The sequence below is a fragment of the Drosophila simulans genome, chromosome 2R (genome assembly GCF_016746395.2).
Source record: "Drosophila simulans strain w501 chromosome 2R, Prin_Dsim_3.1, whole genome shotgun sequence".
Lineage (NCBI taxonomy): Eukaryota > Metazoa > Arthropoda > Insecta > Diptera > Drosophilidae > Drosophila > Drosophila simulans.
The window spans coordinates 8030524-8045116 of record NC_052521.2 but is presented as its reverse complement, the minus strand read 5'-3'; the positions used below and the strand labels follow the sequence as shown (position 1 = coordinate 8045116).

The 14593-nt window shown below is 49.1% G+C and overlaps 1 protein-coding gene across 4 annotated transcripts in view; it reads right to left on the bottom strand.

The window, feature by feature from the left end:
• Positions 1 to 27: 27 nt before the first annotated feature.
• Positions 28 to 14593, bottom strand: part of LOC6733895 (protocadherin-like wing polarity protein stan) — a 48757-nt gene continuing 34191 nt past the window's right edge. Inside the window, exons 3-8 of one of the 4 annotated variants that reach the window (XM_039291314.2) lie at positions 12867 to 14566; positions 5443 to 12766; positions 3504 to 5360; positions 2618 to 2624; positions 2042 to 2106; positions 28 to 1155 (exon numbers count right to left, since the gene is read on the bottom strand). In XM_039291314.2, the coding sequence (XP_039147248.1) occupies positions 1122 to 1155; positions 2042 to 2106; positions 2618 to 2624; positions 3504 to 5360; positions 5443 to 12766; positions 12867 to 14388 (10809 nt within the window). In that variant the 5' untranslated portion in view covers positions 14389 to 14566 and the 3' untranslated portion in view covers positions 28 to 1121. The other 3 variants (XM_039291316.2, XM_016167810.3, XM_039291315.2) reach the window with 3 other exon arrangements.

Below are 14593 nucleotides of genomic sequence, written 5' to 3'. Positions count from 1 at the left end.
ATTATTTATAAATTGTACACAGTTCTCAGGGGCATGAGCGGCTATTGCTGAGTCGGGGATCAAACTGTTGGTCGAGCTTCCTTTGGCCAGGACTCGGATATTATAGACAGATATATGTATCGAGTATACTTTGCAGGATATGTCAATGCAGCGCGTGTGGGTTCTATATTTCGCATAAATACGGGAGCTGTCCTGAATTTATATACTTTCTTGCTTTTGTAGTGGGTTTTACTATACATTCGCAACTTTCGCTCGGATAGTAGATGCTATCAATTAAAACTAACTCCCAAACTAAATGGCAACATGTGCGGATGCTAGGCAAATGAATTGCAAACTTTCGCAGATTATTTTTCATTTACAAGTTCCCCTTCGACTTCAACTAATTTGGCATAAAAAGCTCGAGGCACACAAACGTTCTCAAACTAAAGTCGCACTGAGAACCCGATATCGCCCCTCGTTCCGAACCCGAATCGGATCTGGGGCTTTCGAAATTGTTAATGGTAATGGTATGGTAATTGGACCTAAATGCATGAGCTCGCTGGCTAAATGTTTGTGTGGGTCTTAAATATAATAGCAGAACGTAAAATGCATAAAATCAGTCTGACTCTTGTTTTAATACATAATTATATAGTGTAATTTATAATACATACACAAGGCTAAAGCTGAGTAATTCTGTGTCTGTGTGTGCATGCGAGTTATGCAATTCCGAACGAAATGCAACTGGCGCTTCAAATTATGTAAATGCTAGGCTATCGTATAAATATCTGTGCCCGAATGGGGGCTTACTAAGCTGGGTTTACGTAAAATTAAGTGGGTGCGTGTATGTACAAAGTTTCAATTATAATGACGGGCGTGCCCCTATGGCAGGTGCTCCCAAAAGTATGCTACGATCGGATCGATTGGCAAGAAGGACCTCAGTCCTCCGTGTGAATCCTGTACTGCGGCTTGCGTCTAATGGTGGCAAAATATTGCGTTTGCTTCTGCTTCCGTTGCTTGGTGCGTTGCTGCTGCAGTTGTTGCATGTGTTGCTGCCGCTGCTGCTGATGCGGCTGCTGCTGCTGCTGCCTTTGTTGCAGCTTCAATTGTTGCTGCTGCTGCTGCTGTTGCTGCTGGGACAGTCGTCACACTGTGGTCTCGTCATCATCAATATTCCGCCTGTTTGCGACAGAAATTTGCCATTAGTGGGTCTGAAATCGGCTTAGGCTGCAGGTACGTATGTATACACATATATGTACATATGTATCTAGCTATATTTCTATATTTGCATCTACGCTACACTATGTTAATTTACGTGCTCCTCTACGACGTGCAGTACTTTGATAAGTTTCAATTTGTGGCATGCCACAGAGTCTCATAAATTGCATGCGAATACGTGTTTAATGTATGGTTGGGTTCAAGCGCAAACATAATTTATGCAACTGAATTATCAAAGTGAAAAAATAAACATAATTCCACGTGTGGATTCGTGTCGGTGCGTTAGTATTGGGGTTACTTGTGTTGTAGTGTGAGTTGTTTAAATGTGGTTAAGTTTATTATTTGGCCAGAACCCAATTAACTTGCCAAGTTATTCGAGTGTTAATGGATTCTGGTTGTTTTTCGGTAAATCACTAACATTATTGGGCGCCATTGGGTTGTTGGGTCTATTGTTTTTCACTCTAGGCGCTTTCATTTCATCAAGATGTGGCGTTCATAATTAAGAGCCAAGAAACTTAAGTTCAGATTGTGAATTTCAATTTATGAAAGTAATGAAAACAAAACTTTGTAAGTGCTTTTTAATTTACAGGTAGATTATTTTATGAAAGTAGCATTTAGATATTAGGTTAAGATTAAGTAGTAGGAACCTTTCGTTTCATTTCGATTGCCATTTAGGGATTAAAACTAACTAAAGGGGATTCTGATTTAGCTGCGTGTTTAATAATCTCGCCAATTCACTTGGTCAGCCTGCCATTATTGAATTGTTTTTGGGTCTTTAAGTTAAGTTAACTAGGACTAACTGGGGGGCTAACTAAGATCGGACACATGTCCTTGTTACTCATTATACCATATGGTTAGCGACCAGGGATACTGTTGCCTCTGTTGCCTGCGATGCAGCCAAATAATGTCGAACTGTGGAGATGTTCAGGTTGTTTATAAGGTCTGTTTTTGTAGCTGGTGAGTGGTGTGGGGGGTGGGAATGGATTGATGTATACAGTTGTTAGATGGGAATTAATAAATGTAGTGAATGCGTAAACTCGATATTACACGTTCCAATTAAATGCAGCACGAAATTCGAGCATTCGTATTACAAATCAGAAAGTGTGAGATTCAACTGATTGGATTAATCAAACTAATGAACAAAGAAACATTCAATGGCAGCGGGAGCCAAATAAAACGAAAATCAATATTTAATATTTACATTCAATTTAAAATGGTCAAATCAAATTAAAACGGGTGCACTTTGGAATTAGTTAAAGAGCTCGAAACGCATCGATTTAAATCGAATCGAATGGAATCGAATCATTTTATGCACACCCTAGCTACGAAAATCGAACACAAATTTAAACGAAGACGATGATGGAAAAGTGGAAAATGGGAAATGTGATGTGCGATTTGAAAATGCATTTTACTTGTGGTTTACCTCTGAGCTGTTGTTGTTGTAGTAGTAGTAGTAGTTGAATTTGTAGTTGTGTGGTTGTTGTTGATGTTGTTTGATTTGGTCGGGTTTGTTGGGTTTGGATGAATGGAACACGAGCCGCCATAGCATTTTGCATTACGTCGAATTTCAGTTAGCATTTTTTTTGTATTTTGTCGATTATAAGTGTGTGTTTGCGGTATGCGTATGTGTGTGTGTTTTGGGTTTATTTTTCAAAGAGCAAAAACAGAAAGAGAGAGAGAGAGCGAAAGCACGATATTGGAGAGAATAGAAGTGAAAGATAGTCAAATTAGATTTGCTTCAAACGTTCCCAGGACCAGCTGAAAGGATATGGACATGTATACGTATAGAAAGATGTATATGATATGTGGGTACGAGTGTGCATGTGTGTGTAGGCGTGCAGTGAGTGAGTGTGTGTTGTTTGTACCATATTCATTTGCATTGTTTTCAGTTTTCATTGTTGTGGGAAAAGTCGAATGGCACAAAAGGGTTTATGTCATTGTAGTTGTTGATTCGAATGCCATAAAGAAAAGAGAATCAGAAACAAAGGACCACAGATTAATTGCTGGATTCAAAAACGGAGAACGAACAGGAACTCCCGAACCAAAACTAATCATCTAGGCCAACAAAAAACTCAAATCAGGAGACAGGATGGGCTGCACAAGGAGCACAAGAAGCATTAACTGGTCACCAGAACCACAACAAAACTGAAACCAAAACCGAAACCTAAACCGAAGCCAACAAGAGCAGTAGGCATGTCACAGAAATCTCCCAAAACCGAATGTTACCAATGGTGCCATACGATTTTCCAGGGTACCAAACTCGAGACTTCTGTGACACAATCTTGCTGCAGACCTTCTGGCCAACTTACTCGGTATCCGTGATGCTGGTCAGTGGCCCCAGTGGCTGCATGGGAGCCACCATGGTGGAGGGCGGCGAGGAGGCTCTGGAACTGTGTCGGGATCCTCCATTTAGGGTGTGCCTTCCCATCAAGCCCGGATTGTTCACATCGTTGACCAGACCCACTCCAGGTGGCTGCATCAGCTGAGATCCATGTAGCGAAGGCGGTTGGGTGTGGCTTAGCTTCCTGGCGGGCAGGTGGTCCTCCTCGGCGGTGTAGGGAAAGTGGTAGCCATTCTTATCCGATCCCTCGGACAGTCTGTCCTGCAAATGGTGTTGCTGCTGCTGCTGTTGCTGCTGGTGGTAATCGTTCTTTAGGAGCGAGTGAACCGAGTGCAGGGAATCAGTTGCATAGGCAGGCTGTCTCTTGAGGCTATAATGACCATCCCTGGACCCATAGATATCGGGTGTTATGCGATCTTTGGACAGGTAAGGTGACTCCGACTTGGTGCCCAAGTAGCCACTGCCCAGCGTTCGCTGCTTGTCGTATATGTTGTCACTCAAGTACGCGGCATCCGGGTGGAAACTCCTCATATGACCAATCGTCTGGGAGCCACTTCCTCCGCCGGGGTAGTCCTTTTCGCTGCCATAGTGACTGGGTGGCTTGTAGGAGCCATACTTGTCAGGGTACTCTCCCCGTCTCCCATATAAGCTGTCCTCATAGCCCTCCCGAGCATCTCGAATATTTTCCAAAATCGAGGGAGGCATATTGATTTTGTTATGGTGCTGCTGCAGGTAACTGGTGTCCGTGAGATCGGGATTGGGCAGTGGATTCGGCGAGATGGTCATCTTCGCTTGCCCGTGAACGTGTTCGTTATCAGATCCAGTGTCCTGGGACCACCGTCCGATGTTCGGAGGTGATTGCAAATACGCATCTGTCAGCTGACTCGACCAGCGCGGAGCATAGACCGGCTTATTTACACTCGGGAAGAGCTGCGGACTCTGCACCACATTCAGTTCCGGCGGGGTGGTGGCCTGGACGTGCTCCGTGATGTTGGGCAAATAGGCTGGCGTCGAACTCACGGCCGTGCTGCGATGTGTACCAGAAGATCTAGCTGTTCGGGACTCATCATCATCGCTGGAGTGACTGCTTGCTAGTTCGAGGGATCTTCCATCTGTTTCGGAGCCAGAGTCTGAGTCCTTCCTCTGGCGACGGGATGGTTTCTCCTCGCCACCCCTACTCCTTCCGGTTGTAGAAGATTCGAATCCTCTCAAGAAACTCGGAGCATCGCTGGCTGAATTGTAGTTCGAGGTGGACGTTGAGGTCTGCCTCAGTTGTCCGTCGCTGTACGGACTCGAACTCGTTTTGGCCGTACTTCTCGACGTGGTGCTACTAGCGCTGATGCCTATGTTTCGCCTGGTGGTGGTATCATATCCACTTGCCAGGAAGTTACTCGGCCTCGCCGCTGCATTCACGTTATGTGAGCTATTGCTAACCACCATGGAGGAATCCAAAAGCGGAACCTTGCGACCCATGCATCGCAGACAGGTGCGTTGGAGGTTTTCCCGCACCCGCTTATTAATGATGCAGTATCCGATGAGACAGAAAAGCGCGTGTAGTAGCACCACACCGGAGAGCAACAGGCTCAGCAACTGAGAGTGCTCCGAAGCGGCCAGCACCGCTAGGACCCACATGACTCCCATCAGCGGGAGCGATACCACAGACAGCCAGAGGAGCGTTCGCAAATTTCCAAATCCAAGTACGTGATCCTTAAGTGTAAAGGCAGCTTTGACGGAGACGAAAAGGATGAGCAGGTTCACCACGGACATGCCCGCAATGGGTCCCACCAACCACCACACAACGGGCTCGTAGACGGACAGCCAACAGCTGTAACAGAAAACAATTTAAATTAATATTTTTATAGTTTTTGAAGTCTAGATAAGAAAGGTTTCCATTATTGGGTACTCACAATAAACTATTTCCATACTCATGAGCACGAACTCCAACAGATAATCCGACGACGATGGCTGGGGCACCATAGCCCATGGCGAAATAGAAGCCCATGGGACCGTGGTTAATGTCACGCATTTCGGTGAGCATTCTGTATAGATGAACGCAGTCCACCGTTGTCCACGCGAAGGCAGCCAACCAGAAGTAGTGCAGACAGATGGCCGTCAGCTTGCAAGGAAACTCGCTCTCTAGGAGCTGCCGACGCGATTGCATACCCACGAAGAAAAGGAGCTCCGCGCAGAAGACACAAAGCACAATGTTCTGGTGAATGGTGTTTGAGTTGGTCTGCTGACCACGTAGGAGAGCCAAAGCTAAGAGCACTCCCAGCAGCAGTGGTAGTGAAACCAGGAAAGCGGAGTAGGAGGTAATCTGCACCAAAAGCGAAGGTTCTGGGATGTCCTCTGGATCAATCACATCCACAATGACAGCATAGCTGGAAATATGGGTGCAGCTACAGTTCACAAGGATCGCTTGTTGTGCCGCAGGGTTGAAGTCTCCATCGAAGTCGGGAATCTCAGTTTGACAGCCCAATCTAGTCCACTGATTGGTAAACGAGTTCCAGCGGACGCATTGGGGGTTCGAACGGGGTCCAAAGCGAGCTGAGTACACATCCAGCCACATCTGCAGCTTTATGGGTTGCGCCAAATGAGGCGAGCCCAAGGATCTATACACCACCTGTTCTGATTGCTGCATTTGTTCTGAAGGATATGTGATCTCTACCTGTCTCTTCACCAAACGGCGATCTCTATAAACCGCTTCGTTTTCACCCTTTGGCTGCTCATCACTTCCAGTAGCACTGACGCCTTCATAATTTGGATTAAGCATCTCTGGTGAGTCTGGAGATATGACCTCCTCGCCGGAGTTGCCATGGAACTCAATGTCGTCAAGATTTAGGCGAATGTGTGGTTCCCTCTCTTCGCCGTCTTCACCACTTGAAGCCTCCTGGTGTTCTACAGAGGAAACTGGTGGCGGAATTTCGTGGGCTGTTATCCGTATATCCTCAATCTGTTGCTCACTACTGCTCGTTGGAGCTTTAGGAACATCGAAAACCTCCACAAATTGTTGTTCCGTGCTGCCTGATGAGGATGAAGATGGCGAAGATGAAGAGAAGATCTTTCTCGACGGAATCTCCAGGCGTTGCGTCTCCTGTTCCCTTTCCATTGAGGGAACTAAAATTTGCAGGGAGAGAATGGGGGTAGCCAGCTCTACATCCACACCCCAACGTCGGGTTATGGTTTCATCATACAGATCGGGGAGCAGCTGTCCCACATCCTTGTATTGCGCATACGCCACGATGGCACGATGGTCATGACTACTTCCTCTTCGTCCACTCTGTGAAATCTCATCGCTTTCGGGAGGCGTAATTCCCAGCATCTCCAGGGGCACCAGGACCTTGGTGTGCTGATCAAACTTACGACGATCCAATATGTAGTTATTGTACTTGGGGAAACTAATCACTGGTCGCTGACGAGCCGAGTGCTGTAGAAATCCACTGGTATCCGGCAGTACAACACTTTCTGTGGTAAATGCATTCGGTTTGAGGTACTTGCTCCGGTGGTATTCGCTTAACTGCTCCGGTTCATAACCAAATAGGGATTCCGTGGTGACGATGTCCAATCCTAGGGCCATGTTGGGCTGCACGATCTCAAAAGGACTAGTGTAGGTGTCATGTTGGGATCGAGCCAAAACCACCAGGTACTTGTTAAATGCATCAACCAGATCGTCTGGTCCCCTTTGGATGAGTTCCGTTGCCCTTCTCCATTCTGCCTCGTATTTTCGGTCCAAAATAACGCTGGCTGCATCCACCAGATTCTTAATAAAGTATTTGTCTTGACTGTGGGACAAGTTAAGGCCACTTTGCATGAGTTCATAGTTGATCAACTCCTGTAGGAGACCCTCCGTCACCAGAAGATCTGCGCCATACAGACGATCATGAGTGAATTTCAGTTCATCAGAGAGATAGTCCATTTCGAGTTCATGTGACCACACGTTTCCGCCATTGCTAAGCAGGAAGGATGATTCCATTTTGTAACGCCGGTTAGGGCGGCCATTTCCCGAAATCTTTTGATCCTTGCTGGCACCTCTCCTGTCCACCGCCTCGCAAGCTTTTCTCAGCTGTTCTGCCATTTTTATGGCCACAAAGGAGTTAAGCTCCAGTTCGAGCTTCTCCAGTTGTGACAGTTGGCGACGCAGCTCAACAAAAGGCTCCGAGGTGCAGTTGTACATATCCGGAGTATTCCAGCTTCCCGATTGAACATCGCAGCTGCGTTGACCTTTTCCTCGAGCCGGTGGAGGACATCCTTCGATGGCAACTCCTCCAAGAGGAGTGCGTGGCCACCATACCCCACCGGCAAAGGATCGCGGACAGGCATCGTAAACCACCTCGCATCCACTAAGGGTGACTTCGGCATAGGGATTTGAGCATGAGTCACACCTGCGTCCAATAACTCCTTCTCGACACTCGCATTGTCCTGTCAGCGGATTGCATGCTCCACTAAAGCTTCCGATGGAGTAGCAGTCGCAAGAAAGGCAGGCGGTTTCGTTTGGCGGTTGGTAGTGATTCGTCTTGCAATAGCACTGTCCGGTGGTTTTGTTGCAGTCCGGGTGGTATCCTTGGGCCAGATCGCATCTACATGGACCACACACCCGTTCGCCCCACCAACCGCCAGGACACGGTTGCTGAAGTTCCTTCTCACAATAATCTCCATGCCGGGAACTGCTGTTGCACTCGCAATCATAACCGCGAGTCAAACTTGTGTTTGCTCTGCAAACTCCGGAAGCACAAGGCCTCACCGTACAGATGGGGGCACAGTCTGTACCAACATACCCGGAATCACACTCACAGGTAGACAGATCCCAAGAGATCTGGCAGGATGAGTGGTTGGGACAATGATCCGGACACTGAGCACGTGATTCGCAGCCATCTTCTACGTTCTCCCGAATAGTTGGACGCGAGAGAACCGATTGCCCTGCTCCAATACGCACATCTTGAATGCATCCTTCGAATGGAGAGGCTTCCGGAACTGTTCCAATACTTCCGTCGGGGCTACCCATTACAATCTTGCCCACATAGAGGCCTTGAACCTTCTGCGACATGGGCACCGATCCAGACCGCTGTCCATAATCCACTGAGAAGTGTATCTCGGAACCCTGCTGCCAACGAATTTCTACTCTGTGCCACTCACCGTCGGAGAGGAAAGCTCCAGCCAAATACATGGGTTCTCCATCAAAAATATAGTAGAGTACTCCTTGCCTCAGACAAACTGCGGCCGAACTGTTCTGTCCTATTTGAATTTGGAGGAGGAAAGCCTCTTTCTGGCGTGTTCTCAGCGAGAAGGAGGTGGTCCACGGCAACTGAATAGGTCGCAGAAGGGGATTGAAACTGAGACTCCCATCTCCGGAGAATCGCCAAGGAGCTGGTATATTATCCTGGCAGCTATTTCCAGCATATCCCTCGGGACACTCGCAGGAATAGGTTCCCCAGCCTTCGCGGCAAGTGCCGCCATTGAAACAAGGCTCGGATTGGCAGAGAGGAGCCTTTTGTGGGCAGCCAGCTAATGTTCCATTATCCGCCACATATGAGTTAAGATCTACGAAGCGATCATCTATTCGAAGGTCAGAGATACATCCCACAAAGTCGCGATTGGTCACCGGGAAGTGGGCTGGGATGCGAGGAAGTCCGCCCACTTGAAGGGGTCCTGTCAGATCCAGGAAGCGATGGCAGGTCTCCGTGAGCAGCGAACAGCGTTTGTCCAACTTCAAAGTGGTGCGATTAGCGCAGCTCCATCTATCACCCAGTTGTACAGAAAGGGCAATGGCGGTGTCACAATTATCTAGGACTAAGGTGACACTTCGGTTCAAATAGACCACTTCTACTTGGTGCCATTTTCCATCGGAAACCTTTGCCTCCTGGATCACCGAAATCCTTTCACTATGATCTCCCAAAGAAAAGGAGAAGCTCACGTGTCCTTCATGGATCTCCAATGCAATAAAGTCATGCAGTTCGTTGTATCTTCCATTGTAGAGTAGCAATCCATTTTCCTGGACGGTGGCAAAGCGGAGCTTAAGATTGAATCGATGCCTTTGCTTTAGACTTTCGAAAGTTAGGAAGGAGTTGCGCCCAAAGGCCCGGGCTCGCAGCTCACAGGTGGCCGTATAGGGAGGAGGCTGTGAGCTGGGATAATTGCTGAGGCAGGACAACCCTCCCTCACAGGTTTCCGACGGACAAGGACGCAGGTGTCCCACTCCGGTTTCGCAATTCTGACCAGTGTGCGTAGATGGACATACACAAGTGTAGCCACCTTCTCGCCTCACACAGGTTCCGCCATTTTGACAGGGATCAGAGTAGCAGAGATCCACTTCAGTGTCACACAGATAGTGCTCCTTGCTACCCGTAAAGCCTTCTGGACATGAGCAGGCAAACGTATTAACCGGATATATGGGTCTAAAAAGGACTGTATCGCTGTGTATGAACTCAGAAGCATTTCCGAACTTCAGCACCGTTAAACACTCTTCGAAATTCAGGCAGGGTTCTCGCACGCAGAGATTGTCGTCGAAAGGAAGCACCTCCACGGTGGCCAATCGGGCAAGAATGGCTCTGTTCAAGTAGACTCGCTCCTGCAGATACTGCGGCGTGTAGAACTCCTCGTGGGACACATCCGGTCGGCGGGCTGAAAAGCTGACGTTCAGAATGCGTGAGCTAACGTCCGTGTCATCCTGGATGCTAAACACAAATATGTGTTCCTTGGGACAGGGAATAATGGCAGCCAGTCCGTCCAGGAAGAAGTTCAGCAAGGGTGATAGGAAGGCCTCCTCAGTCATTTCATTTAGTCGAACCGTTACAGAGTTAAAGAGCATGTCCTCGGTGATCAGTCGGACTGAAAGCTGCATAATCGCCTTGGCTTCGTTAATTCCATCCGATACGGATACCTCCATCGTGGCAAACTTGGGCACATTGGTGTTCAGCTGCGGACTTAGCACCAGTCCTCCCGAGCTGCTGTTCAGGCGCAGCAGATTGGCATTATTGCCGGAAAGTATCCTGTAGTGTAGCTTATCGCTAACATCGGCATCGAAGGCTGGAATTCGTCCAATCTCTCCACTGGGAAAATGATCGCGGAAATTGTTGAATATCACTTGAAAGTCCCGCAGCACTGGGGCATTGTCATTCACATCTGTGACTAGGATCTCGATGTGGGCGTCATTACGTAACGGAGGGCTGGCTGCCCGAACCACCAATTCAAAGCGCTTTCGAGTGGATTCATAATCTAGTTCTGTCATGGTCAGCAGTTGAGCTCGTTCAGAACCAGGTCGAGTTACCAAAGAAAACGCATTGGAGTCATCGCCGCCAATAATGGAATAGTGCACCACTGCATTGACGCCCTCATCGGGATCGTGGGCATGAATCTCACCCACTACAGAGCCCACAGGCGAGTTCTCCGGCACATAGAGTGTGATTTTGTCCGAAGCAAAAGTTGGTGGCGAATCATTGACGTCCTCCAATCGGATTTGCACCTCTACGGTGCTTGAAAGCGGTGGTGATCCCTTGTCCACGGCAATGGCCGTTAGATGAAAGACGGCCACACTTTCTCTGTCCAATCCCTTGTTGGTGCGAATGGTTCCCGAGGTGGGATCTATCACGAAGGATCCGTCCTCTATGTCACGGTCACTTAGCAAATATTTGATCCGCCCATTAAGGCCTACGTCGGGATCACTGGCTGCCACCTGGATCACCGAGGTTCCCACTAGGGCATCTTCCAAAATTGAAGCTTGGTACAGGGGGCTTTTAAAGGCAGGTGCATTGTCATTAACATCGGTTACTCCAATCTCCACGTCGGTAGTGTCACTTAACGAAGGGTTACCTCCGTCCTTGGCAGTCACGGTGAGCAGGTATCCACTTGTGGTCTCCCGATCCAGAGGGGCATTGGTAACAATGGCACCAGTCTGCGGATTGATCGAAAATGGATCTGGACTACCCAAGCCGTTTATACTCTCTTCATTAAGGGAGTAGGTGATCTGTGCATTCACTCCCACATCACTGTCGGTGGCGGAAACCACGAGGACAGTGGTGCCCACTGGGGCATCTTCAAACACCGATGCGCTATATGGAGCATTTTCAAAGATGGGAGCGAAGTTATTGGCATCTGTAATGTTGATATGGACAGTGGCCGTATCAGAACGTCCTCCGGAGTCTGTGGCAGCTACTGTGAGCAGGAAGCGCTTCTCCTGCTTGTAGTCCAACGACTGGGCGATGGTAATTAGACCCCGACCATTCTGAGAGGTGATCGCAAAGCGACCCCTTGTGTTGCCCGTTGTGATCTCGTAGTGCAAGCGGGAGTCCTCGTCCGGATCCGTGGCTGTGACTGTGGTAACCGGAGTACCTGGCGGTTGATCCTCCCCCACATTTGCCTCGTAGTACTTGGGATTAAAGGCTGGATCATTGTCGTTCACGTCCTGTACGGTGATTACCACCGAGGAACTGGCCGATTTGGGGGGTACACCACCATCTTTGGCCACCACCTGGAAGGCAAAGCGACCTTGCTCCTCACGATCCAGTGGCTTGATGGTTTGCACCCAACCAGTGCGAGGATCCACGGCCAGGGGAAAGTTGTCATCCCGTTCGGAAATGCTGTAGGTAATCTCTGCATTGGCACCTTCGTCGGAGTCGTAGGCCTGCACCCGAATGATGTTGTAACCAACGGGGACATTCTCAAGTACGCTCTCCTGAAACTGTGAGGTGTAAAACCTCGGGGCATTGTCATTCGCATCGATGACGTTAACCAAGAGCTGGGTGGTGTTACTTCTGGAAGGACTGCCTCCATCTTGAGCGCGAATAACCAGTCTGTAGCTGCGTACACTTTCGTAGTCCAGCGGTTTCACTAGACTCACATCACCGGACATCGAGTCGATAGAGAACTGTGACTGAGTATTTCCGCCGATTATGGCGTATCTAATGGCGGCATTGTTCCCTTGATCCGCATCCGTTGCCCTGATGTGCGCAACGGTGTTATCCTCAGTGCCACCCCATTGATCCTCCGGCACTTGGACTGTATAGGTCCGTTCGCTAAACTGCGGGTAGTTGTCGTTGTCATCGAGAACCTTCACCTGGACACTGGCCGTGGCCGTTCGTCGTTCGCTTTGTGCCGAAGCCAAATCCGCTGCGGTTACCAGCAGATGATAGCTATCCGATGTCTCCCGATCCAGACTGCTCCTCGTCGAGATCACGCCCGAACGGGAGTCGATCCGGAAGATGGGCATTTCCTGGTCTTGAGCCAATCCGGCGCCATCTAGAATATAAGAAATAATACAATAATTAATGTTAATTAAATTGCTTTAAATTTTAATAATGATACGATCTTTTTTATATGATAAATCTTTATAACTTACCAGTCACTGCCTCAATACCATATTCGATTTCCGCATTCTTGCCAATGTCTTGATCGGTTGCTCGTAGCGTTATCACCGTGGATCCCACAGTGGCTCCTTCACGGATACTCGCCTCGAACTGTTCCGCCTCGAAGGTGGGACTGTGGTCATTACAATCCAGGACGTTCACCTGCAGCGTCGTCGTTCCAGATCGCGGTGGGAAGCTGTCGTCCGTGGCCACCACTCTGAAGTAGTGCACGTCCATGAGCTCACGATCCAAACTGGCGGAGGTGGTAACAACGCCTGTCCTGGAATCCACCTTAAATAGCGACTGCGAGCGGGAGTCCAACAGTGAGACCATGGAATAAACCACAGGTGAGTCTTCGGGATCTCGGGCCCGCACAGTGGTCACCGCGGCGCCTGCCGGTTGCTCCTCGAGAACGGAGGCCACATAGAGGGCTTGTTCAAAGTAGGGTGATTGATTGCGGAGCTCCCTCCGAACCCTTCGGGCGATATCCGTATCGTTAAACTCCTGGTGGTGGTAAACGATCTTCAGGCGATGGTCCGAGTCCACGATGTCGCGTCGATCGCACCTGATGTTGAAGGTTATGCTCACTTTCCACATGGACTCTGCGATGCAGACATCCCTGCTGGCCACCAGATCCCTGCTCTGGTGTTCGATGGCGAATCGCTCGTCGTTCACATCCAGAAAACTAACCTTGCAGTGCTGGCAAACGGATCGTGGCAGAAAGGCATTCAGGCTGTTGATGAACTGCGATCTTCTCAAGCAGATCTGGTTCCATTTGTCCGTGGTGTGAATGGCATAGGAGGCGTACGTCTCTGAGATCCACTGCTTGGCATCCGAGATCCGTCGATGCAGGGCGGGCTGGAGGTGCAGCGGATCCGGCGATCCCACTGCTCTTCTCTTTCGGCTCAGAATTCTGTGCCTCATCTCATTGTCGAAGCTGTCGCCAAATATCAGATCTCCTGCTCGGAACTCAGTGCTGTTTTGCCGGAAAACCTCCTCCAGCTGATTGCCATTCAGTTGGATCATCTCCTGGGTGGATCGCCTTCGCCTCCGCTTTGAGTAGCCCGTATTGTCCTCCTCCTCATAGTGATGGTGATGCAGTTCCTGCTCTATCCTCCTATCCTCATTGCAACTGTGGCCCGAGACGAAGATCCGCACAGGCAGACTATAGTAATCTATGCTGCGCAGTCGATTCGAGGTGGAGTCCACGTAGAAGGTGAACAGATTCGGATAGTAGATGCCATCGCACTTGAGGGCCTTTCGCAGCTGAATCTGGCCATCCTTGTGATTCACGGAGACCAGATGGTGCACGAAATTGGCCGACTTGTGGGCATTGATCTTGTAATGCCGTTCGGAACCAAGTTTATAGACGGAGGCGTTGAAGATTACCGTGCCAGGAGGCGTGTCCTCGTGCACGATAATCAAGTAGCTCTTGATGAGCGATGATTGCAGCAGGACCACAAGGAGCACGAGGCGCAGGCCCAGGGGCCTCTGAGGGAACTCCCTCGTTTGCATGACTCGACCACGTGGCCTTATTTTGGTCGATGTGTGTGTGTCTCAGTCTCTCCCCCGTGAATGTGTGTGTGTGTGGAGCGTGTGTGTGGGTGTGGTGCGAGAACCAACAAACCACAGTGCAATTAATGGTCCTATTCAATTATCATCGGTGGGCGGTGCTGCGGGCGTGGCCATCTGTCTGAAAAGGACAAGAAAATGTGGAGAG